The sequence below is a fragment of the Astatotilapia calliptera genome, chromosome 3, assembly GCF_964374335.1.
Source record: "Astatotilapia calliptera chromosome 3, fAstCal68.1, whole genome shotgun sequence".
NCBI lineage: Eukaryota > Metazoa > Chordata > Actinopteri > Cichliformes > Cichlidae > Astatotilapia > Astatotilapia calliptera.
The window spans coordinates 48,459,619-48,477,571 of NC_137424.1; the positions used below are offsets into that span (position 1 = coordinate 48,459,619).

Consider the following 17,953-nt stretch of genomic DNA (forward strand, 5'->3'; position numbering starts at 1 on the left):
GGAAGTTATAAACATACAGTCATGGTTCCAAAGTGTTTTAATGCCGAGCGGAAGTCCTAATGACTTCCCTGACTTTCCTGTCTCTTGTGCAGGCCACCCAGTGGTGCGATGCAGTCTCCTCCACCTCCTCCTCTTCCTCTTCTTCCACCTGCCCTCTCGCCTCCCTCCCTCCAATACCCCCGTCCCGTTTCCAGGACGCACGCTCTTTAGCAATAGAGCTGGGTGGCGGGGCACTGCTGGATCTCTGGACTCAGACAGTTGAGCGATACCAGCGAACAGTAGCACAGGTCAAGCCCCGATTCCTCCAGTCTGACCGGACGCAAAATCAGGGACAGGGGAAAACCAAAACTCCCTCTGCCAGCAGCCTCTGGGACCTGATGGGCCCCGAGGGAGAGGGTGACTCCTGGGGGCTGGGAGCTGGCGGAGGGGAAGGCGGATTGCAGTCCTGGGGATCCCTGGCATCACTGTTCAGACCACAGACCTGCTCCACACTGAAGATAGGAGAGGAGAAAGGGAATAAGAAAGAGGGAACGGCAGGAGGAAGTGGTGCGGGAGGAGGTGGGGCCGGGGGAGGGAAGTTTCTATCGAACCTTCTGAATCCTACAAAGAAGAGCGTGAGTTTGATTTCTATTTTATGGTAATGTTTTCTGTTCTATGATCTGAGGTGTGTTACAGGACTGTACTGTTGTAACTGAAGTGTGTCACAGTCACACCAATGACCAGTTCAATTCCCTTACAGCCCACAGAGGCTCCACTTCCCTTCAAGCCACCTCGGAAGCGTCACCCAAGCTTTGACCTCCAGGCTCTCCTGGCCCCCCGTCGAGGTACAGCCACCCCCAAACCCGCTGAGTCGCCGGTGGCTGGGGCGAGCCGTAACTCCCCCATGTCCTGGCTGGGACGACGGGCTTTGGCCGACCCAGTCATTACTACTAGCATGGCTGCAGCTATTCCAGGATGGAGCGGTGGTGGTGGTGGTAGTAGTGGCGGAGGAGTGTTGATCCGAGGAGTAGAGGTCAGCAGCAAGGAGGTGGTGGATCACACGGGGTCACCGCGCCAGCATGTACTGCTGGGGAGGACAGACAGGGAGACGGGGACGGATAGGGCCGGTTCAACCGCACAGAGGTGTGTGTTGGCTTTCTTTGCTTTTTTTTTTTTTTTTTTTTTTTTGTCCTTTTTCCATGTACTCCACTTTCCTCGTAAGAAAATCAGTCAGAGATAGACATAATAAGTCGCAGCAAGAATGGAACAGGCTGAGATGAAAGAAAAAGCGATGCATAGTTTTAGGGATAATTTAAGTACAACTGAAGGCTCTTTCGCATTGATTTTATCAGTCAGGATGCAATCTTAGATAATTTTTTCATTACTGAGTCTTTGATCTCAATCCGTTGCTATCTTCACTCTCGCTTCCCCTTACCTCCCACTTGTCCACTTGCTTCCATGTTTGTTTCTCCTTTAAGTGTATTCATGCACTGTTTCTTTCCTCCCCTCCCCACCCTTTGCCATCTCCACCACAGTAAGCTGTACCTGCTCTGGTGTAGGATGCTAAGTTCAGAGAGGCAGTACGTGACTGTGCTAAAGGGGGTAGAAGAGACGTACCTGCCCTTACTGGAGCTCTCAGACACCCCAGCTTCCATCAGGGGGAAGGCAGACTCGCTGTTTCCCAACTGGGCCAGCCTCACCACCTTTCACTCGCAGGACCTACTCCCAGCCATGGAGGGCGCTCTTGTGCAAAGCCTGTTGCAACAGGACTGCTTCAGTAAATTTGTAAGTTGCAAAATGCCAAGTGAAGCTGTATGACTGCATGCACTGCTCTTCAGTTTTACATAAACCTCTGAGGGGTTGTTTTATATGTTTGCATATAGAAAGTGTCACAGATTAGTTAGAAGTCAGCATAATTTGCTTCAAAATATCCATTAAATCCCTCTCTGTGTAATTAATCTGATTAAAATCAATTAAAAACAACTTTCTCGCCTGTCACCACACAGCGGGACCAGTTTCTGCAGTATTCCCAGTACATCAGGACCAAACCAGACCTGGATTCTCCACTGGTCACACAAGCAGCCGACTTTTTCAAGGTAGGATTCATCGTGCCTCTTAAAAAAAGAAGTAAAAACCAGTCTTGTTCCTGCAGAGATTTTACTGAGAGAGTTGCGGTCTTAACTCTTATTCAACCAGTTCATCTCAGTAAACATGATTTCAAAGCGATAAAAGTGTCTCTTAACAATAAACCCTTTTTTTTTTTTTTTTTGGTTATTTTCTTTTTTTAGAAAACTGGTTACACAATGTAAGAGCGTTGCTATGAGTCTTTTTTTTTTGTTTGTTTTTTTGAACACATCACAGGCTCAAGCCAATTAAAGCTGCTTTATTTGTTGGTGGCGGCAATTATGAACGAGCTGTATACAGTAAAGTTAATTACAAGTTTAATGCACACTAGAAAAGCCAATTAAAGGCGGATTACAGAGAAAGTCATTGGAGCTCCCGAGCTACAATTAACAAAAACTAATACATCGACAGCATCGTGAGATTATTATGAGGGCTATATACAGACAGATCAAAGAGCTCAAAACCTCTGAGGCGACGCTCAAACCCAGCATTTCTAACGAGTCGCCACCAGGAGGCAGCACGTGCTCAGGCCACACTGAGCAGCAGCAGCAGCAGCTGTAAAGCAGCTTGATAACAGGGATATGGCTATCATGATGGCAGGGGACATTAAACTGGTGTTCATTTTGAATGATGATGGTGCTGATGATTGTTACTGCTGCGTAGCTGCTTCTTCAGGGTTACTGGGATCAGCGGATGAAAAGAAAATGGAAGAAACATTAAAGCAGCAGCTACGAGTTGGAACTTTCATACTTGCTGAGCAAAGCCATAGTTACCTTGATTACACGTGTCTAAAAAAAAAAAGAACCGTTTGCCAAAACATGCCAAATGATGTCACAATCATCCACAGAGAGTTGTGTTAACTGCGACTGTAACTATCTCAGAGGAGCGGCTCAGCCTGATGTAGCATGTTTGAGAGCTGATGCTAGCAAAGACTTCATGGCATGTGGTGGGCAGGCTGAGCGTGGACCAAAGGAGAGCCCATACACTTTTTTATTTAGACCCTGAGCGTTTTCTTTAAAGCAGCGAGATGCGAGGGCGCGTGTCTTTATAAGGGATCCAAATCAAAAAGTGATTCCTGCTGAGAACTGGTTACAACTTGTCCAATCCATCAGAGCCTCATGCCTCCAAGCTCAGCAGCTCAGATTTATTATGTTTTTCTGTCAGCTGGCTGTTAGAGAAAAGGTTATCAAATACTTTTCTATGCGCTGTTTAGACTTGGAGATGATAAAATAGTTGCAGTGGTGCTGAAAACTTGTGAAAGCTTTTATTTTTTTTCAACCAAAAATCAGAATTAGGAATCAATGAGGAAATCAATAAAGAACTGGATGTTTAATAATCATAGAGAGATCACTAAAATCATATCAATTGCCATCTCTAGACCAGCGAACTGGCAAATCTTCACTAGTTGCATGTGATTTATATATTATTAAGCTTATTGGGCTGAAGGGCGATGAGCTAAAAGTGTGCTTACATCCACGGTTCACAAGAATCGCCGCTCATCCTGCAGCATCGCTCACAATTTAATCACACAGTGGACACAACGATCACCTAATGGGTCTTCGCCGAAAATGTGCTTGAGCTCAATGTCACCGTTGACGATTTTTTTTCTCAGGTGAATCTTGTGAAGTGTGATGGGCCACAAGCCGGATGAGCTGCTGTGTCATTGACGTTCCGGTTTATAGGCGTATCTGTTAGAATTAGAGGTGTAAGACACGAGCTGGCCTCTTTTACTGTCTCTTTATATCATCTGTTTTGACAAAGACCAAAAATCACTGTTGTTGTCCTTATTTTTGGGTGGGAAAATTCACATGTTCTAAAAAAGAAAACTTGTTCAGTGTCAGAAAACAAAAAAATGTCACTGATTTTCCACTAAGTAAAGTCAAAGTAAAAAAACGCAGACACCTTTCGGGCCATTTAGGTCAGGACATTGTCTGAAGCTGCCCTTTCTAAGATATAGGACATAACAGGAATCGGTTGCTTTAGATGAGTTCCGAAAATGCTCTGGTTGGGGGAGGTGGGGGTCCCGGCAGAGGGCACAAGGTAGGACATGTGACATCCATGGGCGAAGCTTCTGACTGTGTTTTAAGGTGAACACAACTTATAGTGAAGTGTGTAATAAAATACAGTGAACACAGCCCAGCTGAACATGATGGGGGAACACCAGCAGACTTGCTAACGTTACCTTTTTATTTGTCCTTCCCTCCCCTGTTTCAGTCAAAACTTCCCCAAGCCTCCCCCGTCTCCCCTCTGGCCTTCCCTCACTGTCTGCAGGCTCCCATTCAGAGGCTGGAGCAGTACTGCGAGGCGCTGGAGGAGCTGGGAGGCATAAACCCCGCCTCAGACTCCGCCCTCTCCATCCTGAGACACGCCCAGCGGCACGGCGAGGACCTCAGGGCCAGTGACCTCATCGTCGGATGCCCGGTGAGAATGCTTGTCCCAGTTTATGTCTCTGCAACTGTCAAGTCCCACTTTCTTTTCTTAGAGAGAAAGAAACTAAAATCTTGTTGAGGTCAGGCCAGTGGAAGTGACTTATTTCTCTTTTACCCCCAAATAAATCAAATAAATGTATTGGTGTTTATTTTCCACACAAACACTAGAAACACGGCTTACATTAGCCATGTTTCAAGAAGAACACATTAAAGAATTCATGGAGGCACATAAATAGAAGCTCATTTGCATTTTCTTACTACTACAAGATGTTAAGAGGTGTTGCTCATAAAAGGAAAAGCCCATTTATTGTGAACTACAGTCTGCGGCGTCTATTTATAGAAAGAATCAGGACAATGTGCGTGAATGTGTGAGCATCTAAACTCGCATACTATGACTGAATCCGTCAGCATTACTTTGGCTAAATGGAGATCTTCCATCTGGATATGCAGAGATCATAAGGTGTGGGAGCAGCAGCAGCATATCTGGTACAGAGCGGAGCGGGCATCAGTAACAACAGACATGACACTGATGAAGTCAAACACAGCATGAGGAGGAGGAATTGGGGTAGAGGTGGGCTGCAGCTTGCAGAGGCAGCTGCAACTCCAGGCAGGCTAAAGCAAGTCAAACATTGCATTATGTATGAGATTTGTCAGTGTTAGGGGCCTGACCACTTTTTCCTTCAAGCCGATGATATTTATTTGCTAATACATTGATATTGGTCTGCAATGGTTGATAAATGACATTTTAAAAAGTGAAGAAGAAATCGGAGAAAGAGCCTACAAATGTGTTATGAGTGTTTGTGTTGCAGTTTTTCCATTTGTTCAATTCAATTTTATTTATATAACAGTTGCCAGAAGATGTTCTAAGGTAAAGAACAAGCACTTGGCAACAGTAAGAAGGAAAAACTCCTTTTTCTCAGGAAGAAACCTCTGGCAGAAGCAGGATCAGAGAGGGGCAGCCATCTGCTCCACCCAGAAGCCGATCTGGAGCTTTTGGGAATACCAAAAAAGGAACAAGTAGCTGATTCGAGCAGAACCGCCTCATTGTTTTTTGTGTTTTTTTTTTTTTGCCTGATCTTTTTTTTTTATATTAGCCATTTACCAATATAGAGGGTACATGCTTTTAGGAGTATTGATTTTGCATAGTTTGTCCACTAGATGGCACTGTGCAACTTTCCCGTTAGGGGCACATGTTTGAAACACCAAAAACACAACAAGCTGCTGATGTGAGCAGAGTCGGACGTTTTTCTTCAGTGCGATGGTAGCTATTTTTAAATGTATCAGTATCGGCATTATAAAGACAAATAAGATTTCAAATTTTTAAAAAAGTAAGAAAGAGACGGGAAAAACACTCAATCTTTTTCTGAGGGCTGATGTTTCATAGTGTGTCCACCAGGGGGCACTCTGCATGTTTCCTGTTGGCAACAAGTTTGGAGAACTAAAAACAGAGTTTTAATATTAAATATTGAGCTACAAATAACACATGTCAGGGAAATCTGTTTAAGTTTAGAAATATGAAAGAAAAAAAATATTAGCCGATGTATCAGAATATCAGATTTTTGAGTCATCGGATATTGGCAACATTATCTGTCTTAAAAATCCTTTGTGAGTCGGGGTCTAGTAAACCTAGAAGCTTATCAGCTGATGTGGTTTTCCACTGAGATCAGTTGTCATCATCTGATCTCAATCCAGACTGAGTTTAACCTGAATTATGAAGCTGAATCTTTCTTATTTCCTAGTCCTGAGAGCTGCAACAAGGACGTGGCAAGTGGGAGGAAAGACTGTGTTCTCCCACTGGGAATAAACAAAAACCGAAAGACTTATCAAAAGTCCAAAAACACTAACATCCCTGCGCCCTACACCACTGTACTCTGACACAGCTGTAATATTCAGTGGTAGTCGTGACAAATGTTTGACACACACACACACACCTCTCATCTCTCTGCATTCTGAACGAGGGGAAAGATTACAGCAGCACAAACACTTGCGCTGAGCTACTTCAAAATTGCGCTGCAACACCTCTCCAAGTAAAAATGATTTTAAGTACAGCTGTGTGTGTGTTTGGGTGGGTGTAGATGTGGGTGTTCATAAAGTGTGTGAAGCATCACTTATATCATGACCCACTCATTTCTAGAGGTTTAAAAATAAGAATCTACTGTATGTCAGTGGCCGCTTGTAAAATTCCAGACCTTTTTAAATTCATTGTCCGCACGCTTTTGTTTCGTTTGCATTTGCCTTGTTTGTTGCTCTTTTGTGCTTTTGCATATCTAGCATTGACAATTATGTAATTTCTTTTTCGCCTATTATGAGTGTCTGTGTGCCTTTGACTTCCAACAGCATCTCAAAGTCGCAACCCTGTAATTGACATGAACAAAAAAGTCACTTTTTTTTTCTTTTTTTTTATTATTACAAAAGATGTGATTCAGCTGGCCAATTAGAGCAAAGATCCAGCAGAACGAAGCATCCATGTGAAGAATATGTCACCATGCAAGGCACTGTAATAATAATGCTCCTTTGTCCTTCGCAGTTGAATAGAGAATAAAGCTTTTCAGTCTTTGTAGTCAAAGTGTCTCGCAACTCCAAACAGAAAATTAGAGTAGGTGCAGGAGGGAGGATTTGAGACTTTATAATACGACGACCGTTTAATTTTTAACTCCTAGTTTTTGTTCTACAGATGAGCAGAATCAACAGAGTTTTTCTTCTCTGAGCGAGTGGGGGAAAAAATTGAATCTGTAAAAGTGAGAATATTTCGCTTTGTTAGCGTTTTATGGATTCTCAGATATAATGATGCTTATTTATTTTTATTTCTGTTTTCAAGATAATTAATGAACCAATTCAATCAAGATTGGAACCTGGCAAAGAGACAGGATTTTAAAGCTCAGGCCTGAATTTCCTCTTAAGATTGAAATGAAGATGGTATCTTTTGCTGAGGGTTGGTCCTGGGCCTAAGGCCAATATAAGTGTGTCCTAACGTGTGTGTGTTTGTGTGTGTTTTCAGATCCCTGTGACGGAGCGCGGCGAGCTGGTGCGGCAGGGTGAGCTGACGGTGAGCGGGGGAACTCGGAGGAAGCGGGCGGGCGTGAGGAACATTTTCCTTTATCAACACGTCGTAATCTTCACTAAACACAAGAATCCCAGCCCGGGACGCACCGCCTACAGTTACAAACACAGCATCAAGGTGAACAGCTCTCTCACACACACACACACACACACACACACACACACACACACACACACACACACACACACACACACACACACACACACACACACACACACACACTTCTCCTTCACACCATCTCCAGCACTTTGTCTTATCTGTAAAATCTGCTTTCTGTCTAGATTCTGTTGAAAGCAAACTAAATTTGAGGTTTCTAAAGTTTTTTTGGGCGCTGCTTTATCTCCCCCCCTCTTTCCTCTATAAACTCTTTTTAACTCTGTATTTTTCTTTTGAATCACAACATCACCTGATAGAGATGTGCAAGCACAGATGACCAGTGCATACCGATGGGGCATGAAACCTTTTACCTCTCGTATTCCTTGCACAAAGGCAATGTGACGTCCAGATGTGCTCGTGTGAAAATAGAGCAGGCAAATCTCTGGTGAATTCCCAGTCATGTGTCCTGCCTTTCCCCTCACCTAAACCACATGAAGCATTTCCAGCAGTGGGATTGTGTCAGAAGCAGACTTCCTGTCATAGAGTTTGTGTGTGATTTTAACACTTCTCCATGCAGACGAATGAGATGGGCCTGACTCAGAGCGTCGGCGAGGAGGGAGTGAAGTTCGAGGTGTGGGTCCGACAGGCCCCGAGGACCAGAGACTGCATCACCCTGCAAGCGCGCGACAGGGAAGACCGAGAGGCCTGGACTCACGACATAGCCCATCTGCTGTGGACACATGCCATCAACAATACAGGTAAAGACCTTTAACTCGATAAGCAACAGCTCAGTATTCCTTCAGCAGCTTAGGAGCAATGTATATTTTAACAGTGCTGTTACAAAAACTGAAAACATTTTCCTTTTTCTTAATTTTCATTTTTTTTGTTTGCTGTTTTGCACCGTTTCAGATCATCAAACAGTTTTTAATAATCAACAAAGATAAGCTGAGTAGATGTAATATGTATTTTTTGAATGATGATTTTATTTCTTAAGGGAGGCAAAAGCTGTCAAAATCCATCTTGGCCCTGTTGTGCAAAAATAATTGCCCTCCTTTGTTAAGTCTTGAATTAACTGTATTTAATCACATTTCTTAGAAAGCTGAGTTCAGTTTCAAAAACCACAGCCAGGCCTGATGAATCGAGAAATGACTTCAATAGAAGTGAAGCAGGCTAAAAGGTCTCAAAAAGCAACACGTCATGTCCTGATCGAAAAGATACGGCTGATAAACAAAGTCATTGATTATGTCCGTCTGGAAACTGGTACAAAGCATTTTTAAGGTTTTGGAACTCTATGAACCACGATATGAGCCATTATTCACAAATGGTATAGCAAAGTAACTCCAACATCACATCAAAAACTCATCCAGGAGGTCACAAACAACCCCAGAAGAACATTAAAGAACTACAGGCTTCACTTGCCTCAGATAAGGTCAGAGTTCTTGATTCGACAATAAGAAAGAGACTGGATGAAAATGGCGTCCATGGGAGAGTTCAAGGAGAAAACCACAGCAGAACAAGAAGAACACAGAAAACATTTTGATGATTCCCAAAACTGTTGGGAAAATATTCTGACGAGACAGAATTTGAACTTTTTCAAGGCTTGAGTCCCGTTACATTTGCAAAAAACTAACACAGCAATTCCTAAAAATCCCATCATACCAGCACTCAGACATGGTGGTGGTAGTGTGATGGTCGGGGCTGCTTTGCTGCTTCAGGACGACTTGTTGTAACTGATGGAACCATGAATTCTGCTCTCTACCAGAAAATCCTGAACAAGAACGTGTGACCATCTAAGCTCAAGTAATTTTTTGGAGTGATTAAGGTCATGTCAAAGCATCTCAAACTGCCCGTTAATGCTCAAAAGTCCTCCAATGTATCTGTATTACAACAATCCTGCAAAGAAGAGGTGCCAAAGCTCCTCCACAGTGATGTGAAAGTCTCGCTGCCAGTTCACCAAGACTTGAATGCAGTTCTTGATACCAAGGGTGGAGCAACCAGTTATTAGGTTTAGAGGGCACTTACTTATAGCCGTACAGGTTTGGATAACTTTTTTCTCCTTAATCAACGAAATCATTATTAAAACTTGCATTTTTCATTTACTCTGGTTATCTTTGTCCAACTTCAAACATAGTTTGCTGCTCTGAAGACAAACGGCACTGTTGATCTCTAGGTCTCCTGTATTGATTTGGATCCTTAAACAGGACATTGTGCCAAGTTGTCAGATCATAAGCAGACTATAACACTGTTCCAATCTCCTTTCATTTTCTGGACACTTGGTTAAAGTCCTTCAGACTGAGTCATCACCTTTGTTATGTGTATAAGCTATCTGGTGGCGGATGTTTAAGTAGAAATCATGTAAAAATATCCCCTCTGGCCCAGTTTGTTGTTTTGATTTTTCCAAAAAACAAGGAAGTGTTGGCCGTGAATGAAGGCGTTCTACCTTCCTTTATCCATGAAGCCTTGCGCCTCAGCATTGCTTCCTGCCATCGGCTTAGATTGCAGTATCACGCTGAATAAGTTGCTCGGCACGTTTTTAGGCGTGGTTACCTTCTGTTCAGATGGCATTGTTCTAACAAACACAATATTCTGAGCTAATAATAAAATAAAACTGGTAATATTCTACGAGCTTGCAATATATGAGGTAAACATGAAGTTATTTTTGTGCCTTTGCTCTCACAGAGTTGTGTTTGAAGGAGTCACTGTGCATGGGAGTTTCCAGTAGGCTTCTGTTGGATGCAACAGGAACTCCAGGCTCAGAGTTGGACTCCATCTACAGTCTCAGCGACAGAAGTAAGTTTAAAAAGGAACAAACCTGTAGATGTTGAGGCGCCTTGGACTTAACAAAAAAAGGTGCATGTAGAATTGGGAATGATAATGTAATATGATCTCATGTTTTGATTTCCCGGCTGTGTTAAATCGTTGTTGTGGAAACTAAGCTTATCTCGAGCGTTAAAAAGTGAGCATGTGATCTGGCGGAGGACGTTATGTTTGAGTTAGGTGCACTCCTTAGTTTGAGGCGCGCTGTTCCACATCTCGGCTCGCAGATAAAGGAAGCTGAAACCATTTTTCAGTACAACCTGTGTCCTCGGGAATTCGCCCAGTTTTATGTGACCAGATTGGATTACTGGATTGTTCGAATTTGCTCTCCGAGCTGCAAGTGATGTGGCCCTGAGATTACAGATAGGAAAGAAAACGGGTCCTGGGTGTATCTCCCCATGTGACAAGGTAATAATATGGTACACGTTTTATTTTGTTCTTATTTTCTTTCTTTCTTTTTCTTTTTTTCTTTTTTCTTTCCAATCGTGCACCCCTGGGCTTCTCTATGAATTTTTGATATTTGTCTCACACTGAGAAATTTTGAAGAGCTGTGACATGCCTGCGGAGAATATACGGCGCAGTCAAAAAGCTCAACTGTGGAAACACGTTTTACTTGTGCCATGATCAAATCCCATCACAGCCCTCGCTACTGTGTGTCTGCCTTAAACTGTTTTCAAAGCAGTGACACAAACTGTCTCACTTCCATAAACAAAATGTGCAGCCTGGCGCTCGCATGGGTGCGTTATTGAAACTGCTAGGCTAGGTTCATGTAGCCAATTTGTCCTGATCACTAACTGAGCTGGGCAAAATTCCAACATTATCCTTTAATGATCTGGATTTCAAGTCATTGTGCGGCTGAGGCCTAGTAACAAAACAACAAGTTATAAATAATAATATAAGTCCCAGATTCAGTTTTTCCTTCAGGTAAAAGTTCCACTTAGAGTGTTAAAAAGTAAAGAATTTAATAAAAAACATTTTGTCATTGTACTTTTTCTACAACTGCATATTGTTTTGTTAATTGAAGGGATCCTTTACAGGGAAGAACTATTTCCAAAGGAGCCCCCTTGTAATCCTATCCCACTTTGAGAACAAGTTAAAACTACCTGCGAATTAATCAGCACTACAATAATACATCCAGTTTTCAGCAATACTGTGATATTATCATATATACTCACTGAACATTTCATTAAGTACTACACTGTTTAGTTACACATAAATATCTAATCGGCTGATCAGATGGTAGCAGCTCAATTTAGGCGAGTAGACGTGGTCAAGACAACCTGCTGAAGGTCAAAATGAGCATGAGAATGAGAAAGAAAGGTGACTGTGAACATAGCATGGTTGTTGGTGCCGCACAGGCTGCTCTGAGTGTTTTAGAAACTGCTGATTTTCCCACACAGTCATCTCTAGGGTTCACAGAAAATGGTCCAAAAAAGAGAGAATATACATTGAGCAGCAGTTCTCTGGGTGAAAGTTCTTTGTTGATGTCAAAGGTCAGAGAAGAATGGCCAGACTCCTTTGAGCTGATAGGAAGGCAGCAGTAACTCAAAAAACAAACAAACACTCATTACAATAGAGGCAGAAGAGCATCTGTGAATGCAAAACACATCAAACCTTGAAGCAGATGGGCTACAACAGTAGAAGACCACACCAGGTGCCACTCCTGTCTGCACAACAGAAGACTATAAAAATGTTGCCTGCTGTCCGAGTCTCCGTTTCTGTATTCAGATGGTAGGGTCAGAGTTTGGCTTAAACAACATGAAAGCATGTCAACGGTTCAACGCTGTGGAGCATGATTTGTCGCCACACTTTGAGCCTCTTGGTACCAACTGAGCATCATTAATACTCCACAGCCCACCTGAGTATTGTCGCTGTCCATGTCCATCCCTTTATGACAGCGTGCCATCTTCCTGCTTGTAGGGCCAATATGAACTCTCTCCACATTGAGTGTTTATTGGTCTGCAAGACTGTGTAAAAGTTACCTGGTTTAATTTCAGAAAACTTGCCGGAGAGGTAGAACACAAGCAGAGGAAGAACTCCAGTGGATTTTAATCGGTCTTTAAAAAAGCTGTTCAGTGTTTAAGCAGTAAGAGAAATTTAGAGACTCCCGAGTGCATGGAGGACAAAGCCTTAGAGACAATGGATACATATGGGGTGGTTAGTAACAGGTTCACAGCATGCTGCTGAATGAACAACGCAATCTGATACTAGTAATTGTATCACATGTCAAACTGCATTTTTCAAAAAGGGTGTAGGCACATAGTTCCATAAAACAATAAAAAATAAATAAAATCACAGTACCTAATCTAAAGTACAGTCCTTTAGATTCCAGGGCCATCATTCAGCCTCCATCAGCCGTTGTTGTCTCAGAGCCAAAGTGATTTCTCATTCATGGCCCAGTGTAATGCACATACTGCTCACCAGGTGTCTCATTGAGTGCAGCAGTTCAGAATTTCAATGCATGAATTGTCCTGTGGGACAGAACACAGCGTTAGAAATTCATTGAACAGGATGGGAAAAATGCCATCTCACTCTGACTCCTCTCTCTTTGTTTCTGGCGTTCGTGCGCTCCATCTCTTTTTTCCTTTCAGGAAAGCGTTATAACACGAGCGCCGTTAAACCGCGAACGTGCACAAGGTTAAAAACGCAGCTGTTCCATGCATGTGCATTTTACTCAAAACGCAGGAAGGCGTTATTATTTGTGCCTCCACCGGCAAAATGTGATTGTTTTAACTGCGTCTGGCACAGACCTCTGTCACACAGCCCCACTCTCTCTGCCTGTCTCCTTCAGTCCACAGTAGCTGTTCAGACACTTCTTCTGTCGGGAGTCAGAAGGAGGGGGGATCTCCAGCGTCTGGGAGGGACCCCAGGAGAAGCTCTGGATCAACAAGCTGCTCACAGGTGGGCTAAAAAAAAGTATACACGTGTAACAAGCCCAAAAGATAACATGTGATCGCCGAGGTGAATAAAAGCTATTTTTATATCCTGTAATTACTCAACACTTCACCAGTGTTTTAATATAGACTTGAAGTGAGAAATGTGCTTTTCTGCTCGCTGGAAACGAAAGCGTCTTTTTTGATCTTCTTAGGTTTTCTAGAACCTTTTAGGAAGGGGAGCTTTGCTGAAAAAGTCCCTTTTTAAAAGCCCAGGCTTTAGTTTGCAGAGCTAAATATGGTTGTAGGCAACCCTTCTAAACTCCTACAAACATGACTTTGTCATTAGTATCAAGATGTTAGCCATGAACGCCCACAGAGTTCTGTTTCTCTTTGCCTTATTTCCTTTAATCTGTGGGCTACTGCCGGCTGAAGACATACAAATTACTCCAGAGCAAACATTTTTATTTCTAAGCATTTTTTTAAATTATTTAGCGAAGAGCACAGAGGTGTGTTTAAAGGACACTATAGAAGAAGAGACTGTATTTAAAAGATGAACATAGCCAGCAGATTTGCCTTCTTTCTAATGGTAAGCACGGACGACTCCTGGTAGCTGAAATAACTCTGACTGTGGAAGAACATGAGAAAATGACCCATCTTGTCATTTGTTTTATGACCTTATGTCAACATTATTCTGATGGGTTTGTGGCCTGAATGGCTAGTTTCCCGTCTTATTTAATAAACCATGATGTTCACTATCTAAATTAGTTCTAGATTATAAGATGATAAACCAGAGTATGGCTTCTTGTGATTGACAGGTCACTAAACTACTCTTTGCTTGTGACACCTGCTTTTGTTTTTTTTTTTATGTTTTCTAAGTGCTTTAAAACATTAGTCTACAAACATTGATTTTGCAACAATCTTAAGCCACCTTTCATCTCTTTACTTTACTTCCCATTTTCTCGCTTATCTTGTAACTTTTAAAGTGATCTTGAAGCCGGACACTGACCTATAACTTATTCGAGCGTTTTAAAAAAAAAAAAAAGGCACCTGATCAGTTTTGTGTCTACACATAACAGATAAATAAGCAATGAGCCAATTTTAAATCTTTTGGGACCTTTTACTGGTGGCCTGTTACAAACAAAAATTCCAATTTCTTTAGTCGAATCTATGAAAAATGCCAGGGATATAGAATCTTTGCACCTACAAGGTGATTCCCACAGAGCTATTAGCTGAAACCCTGACATATCTCAGCTTGTTTTTGTGCAGCATGTGCTTAGAAATTTGAAGTAACTGGACAAGTCGAGGATGAAAGACAAAAAGACCTATAAACTATCTATAATAGATGAATAGTAAAGTTATTTGAGAGTCATGTGCACTAAAGACCTGACACAGCACCTGAGAGATGGGCTCAATGAAGCCTCACAGAAATGTCAAATTACACAAGAACTGGACTGATTTCCAGTCCAGTTCTTGTGTAAATGATGAGGGGGACGCTCGATCGTGGCTTGAGGCCACATTCCAGCGAGTGGTGACAAAATAGATGGTACTTTCCTGTGTTTATAATTCCATCAGATTTTGATCTGCCATGCAATGTCATCTGAACAACATCTGACTGGCAACAGCTTCACTTTTCAGCATGACAGTGATCCCAAACACACTTCCAATACCTCGATAGTGCATCACTGTGTATTTTTCTACCAGCCATGACAGAGCCCAGACCTCAACATTACAGAAGCAGTGTGGGATTAAAGACTGACCGAGAATGAAACGAAACACAGCCAACATCTGAATAAAACCTTTGAATGTCTGCAGAACTATTCCTGAAACTATTCCTAAAGAAACGACAAGAAAGCTGCCTAAGAGTGCTCAGACTGTGCTAAAGACTAAAGGTGGTCGTACCAAATTTTGGCTTTCAAGCTCATTAGATTCCATAAACCCTTACATGCTGCATTTCCATGCACGATTACACGTTTCAGTAAATCATCGCACTTATTTCATGGTTCAAGACTTTTGCACAGCACTATGTACTTTGAATCATTTGTATGTAACATAGTGGTGATATGGTGAAGAAAGTCATTCATTCACACTGAGCTGATCTGTGTTAAAAAGGCATCCTTTAAACCAGTCAAAGCATTTCTGTATGTTTGTAAAGTGAAAACACTGCATGAATCTGGCTGTAAGCAAACAGCAATACCTGCCTGCCATCGCCATGGTAGAGTTTAAATGAATTTGCTCAGTGTGCACACACACAAACACACACACATTCTCACAATCTCCTTATCTAGCAAACAGAATATGACAGATTAGCAAACAGACAGCGCTGGGAACAGATTGACAGACAGACGGACACACGCAGCCCAAACAGATAGGGCAAACACGCAGACAGCGATATGCACATATTCGACAACAGAGGGAGGATTTGCCGCTTGCGCACGGGTGCACGCACATTTTTGGTGTGTACGCACACTTAAGCGCCGAATGTAAAAATGCGACTGTTTCTTCCTCCTCAGAGCCAGTCTCCCTCTACAGCTGTGTGACTGTCATCTCAATAAGCGTAAGTTTACTCTGTTTATCACACGTTTCTTTTTTTTCTGCACTCTGCCACTTTACATGCGCTGCTCATGTCGCTGCATTCCCACGCTGATCGCATTTATTTTAGTCATTCTTTATTCTGGGGATTTCTGCATGTGTCACTATTAATATTTTCTTCTCTTTCTGTCGCTTCAACCAGAAACTGGACCTCAGATTTTTTTTTCTTTTTGAAGTTTTTAAACATCTCAGTTCCACCTCTGGGCGAGCCAAACTGGACTTTGAAGAGGAAGAAGACAAAATGAGAGAGAGAGAGCCCTCCTCATCCCCCCATCACCCTTTTGAACTTCTCCCACATGCTTTCTCTCCTTCCCCTTTCCCCGTCCGTCTCTTTAAAATAAATAAAGTGCCAGCAGATTAAGCGGCGCAGCACAGCACTGCTTTTCTCCACTTTTAAAACCTCCCAGCTCTGATATGACCCCCCACCAAAGAAAATCTGCATCCAAAAAGGATCAAAACTGTCCTGTTTAAATCATGACAAGCACCAGCGGGACTCTCTGCGCTCCGCCATTTTGGATCTGCCAGTCTCAGTTGCTGGCAGAGTCATTGACACCAAAGGCACTTCAGCCACACAGTGCGGCCATTGTCTGCCCCACGACTCCCCACTAGGCCAAACCACTTGGTCTGAACCACTGACTGCCTCGGCTGGCTGACTGTACACATCACATGCTCCAGCATCTGATAATAAACGGGAAGTAATATGCAGGGCGTAAATCCACCGTTGGATTGCAGATTTAGAATGTGTTATGTTCTTTATCATTTTCATAACGCAGAATGGAGTACTGTACGCTTTTTTTCGTTTTCCCTACCTGTGTAAAAATGCGTGGCATAGCCTAGGTGCGATTGCATCTATGTAAATTAAGCAAGGGTGGTGTGAGCATATACACACGCTCACATTCACACACACAACACACAATGTCCCTCAACACATGCAGTCACTCTTATTGTTACAAGACAGTGGAGCACTGTTCACATTCTCATGCCCGCACACTCACTGTGACCAGTTTCGAGCCTGGTACAGTGACCACATCAACGACAGGCAAGGTTACATTTGAAACGCATGCCGTGAGCTTTGCCTTGATGAAGACCAGGAAGGATTTACAGCATCATATCAGACTGTTATACATTGTGTTAGAGTGTTTCATTTAAGCTAACGTGTTGTTTTTCTTTATTAACAGTGGCCACAATTTAAAGGCAAAATGGTATTTAGTCTTCTTTAAAGTGTAACTTACATCAGCAACATATTGGTGCCTTAAAAATGTTCTTCGGAGTACTGAAGAACATTGCTGTGTAAAATGCCATATTCTATATGCCAAAGGTATAAAATGGGTGACTGTGCAATGATGATTTCTGTACATTTAGTACGGGCATTCCTCATTGGAATGCTGTCTCCATAAAATGGAGAAAGGTGGGTCTGTTTGTTGTGCTAATTTGTGGTTTTACTGCTTTTATTCTTGTGGCTAGAAGACATGAACTACATCTAATTCTTTTCAGAGAATTAATTAAATCTAATCTCTTAGCTTCTTGCTTAAAGGAAGACATTTTCCTAAAATATCCCAAAACTATTATTTTCATGTTTCTCTCCCCCCCCCCCCCCCCGGTAGAAAATTACAGTTTGGAAAGTCTAGTTCAGATTGGTTGACATGGGATTCCTCAGAACTGTATTTATGTTCCCAGGGTCCTATGTTTGGCAATTCTATACTCTTTTAACGCACATCAATCCTCCTGTTGTGTTTGGGTTAGACCCACATCATATTAAGCGAATTTGGGATCCTATTATAAGCTGGGGAACAAAGGACTCTGGGAACATGGTATGACCCTGATTTCGTTATCCTGAATTTTAAAGGTATGTTGTCTGTATACAGAAATGAGAAATGGAAGGAAAGCTAGACTCAATACAGATACCTAAAATGCTGACAGTGCAGCTAAAGCTTTTTTTTTTTTTTTTTTTTTTTTAAATATACGTTCATGCATTTTTCTAA

General features: G+C 42.4%; 1 protein-coding gene across 3 annotated transcripts in view; it reads left to right on the plus strand.

The window, feature by feature from the left end:
- Positions 1 to 17,382, plus strand: part of arhgef40 (Rho guanine nucleotide exchange factor (GEF) 40) — a 47,008-nt gene extending 29,626 nt beyond the window's left edge. For all 3 annotated transcript variants that reach the window (XM_026162682.2, XM_026162681.2, XM_080291483.1), the window contains 11 exons: positions 93 to 614; positions 740 to 1,122; positions 1,515 to 1,764; positions 1,986 to 2,075; positions 4,318 to 4,524; positions 7,531 to 7,710; positions 8,267 to 8,447; positions 10,369 to 10,479; positions 13,298 to 13,407; positions 15,893 to 15,936; positions 16,114 to 17,382. In XM_026162682.2, the coding sequence (XP_026018467.2) occupies positions 93 to 614; positions 740 to 1,122; positions 1,515 to 1,764; positions 1,986 to 2,075; positions 4,318 to 4,524; positions 7,531 to 7,710; positions 8,267 to 8,447; positions 10,369 to 10,479; positions 13,298 to 13,407; positions 15,893 to 15,919 (2,061 nt within the window). In that variant the 3' untranslated portion in view covers positions 15,920 to 15,936; positions 16,114 to 17,382. The remainder of the gene's footprint in view (positions 1 to 92; positions 615 to 739; positions 1,123 to 1,514; positions 1,765 to 1,985; positions 2,076 to 4,317; positions 4,525 to 7,530; positions 7,711 to 8,266; positions 8,448 to 10,368; positions 10,480 to 13,297; positions 13,408 to 15,892; positions 15,937 to 16,113) is intronic.
- The last annotated feature ends 571 nt before the right edge of the window (positions 17,383 to 17,953 follow it).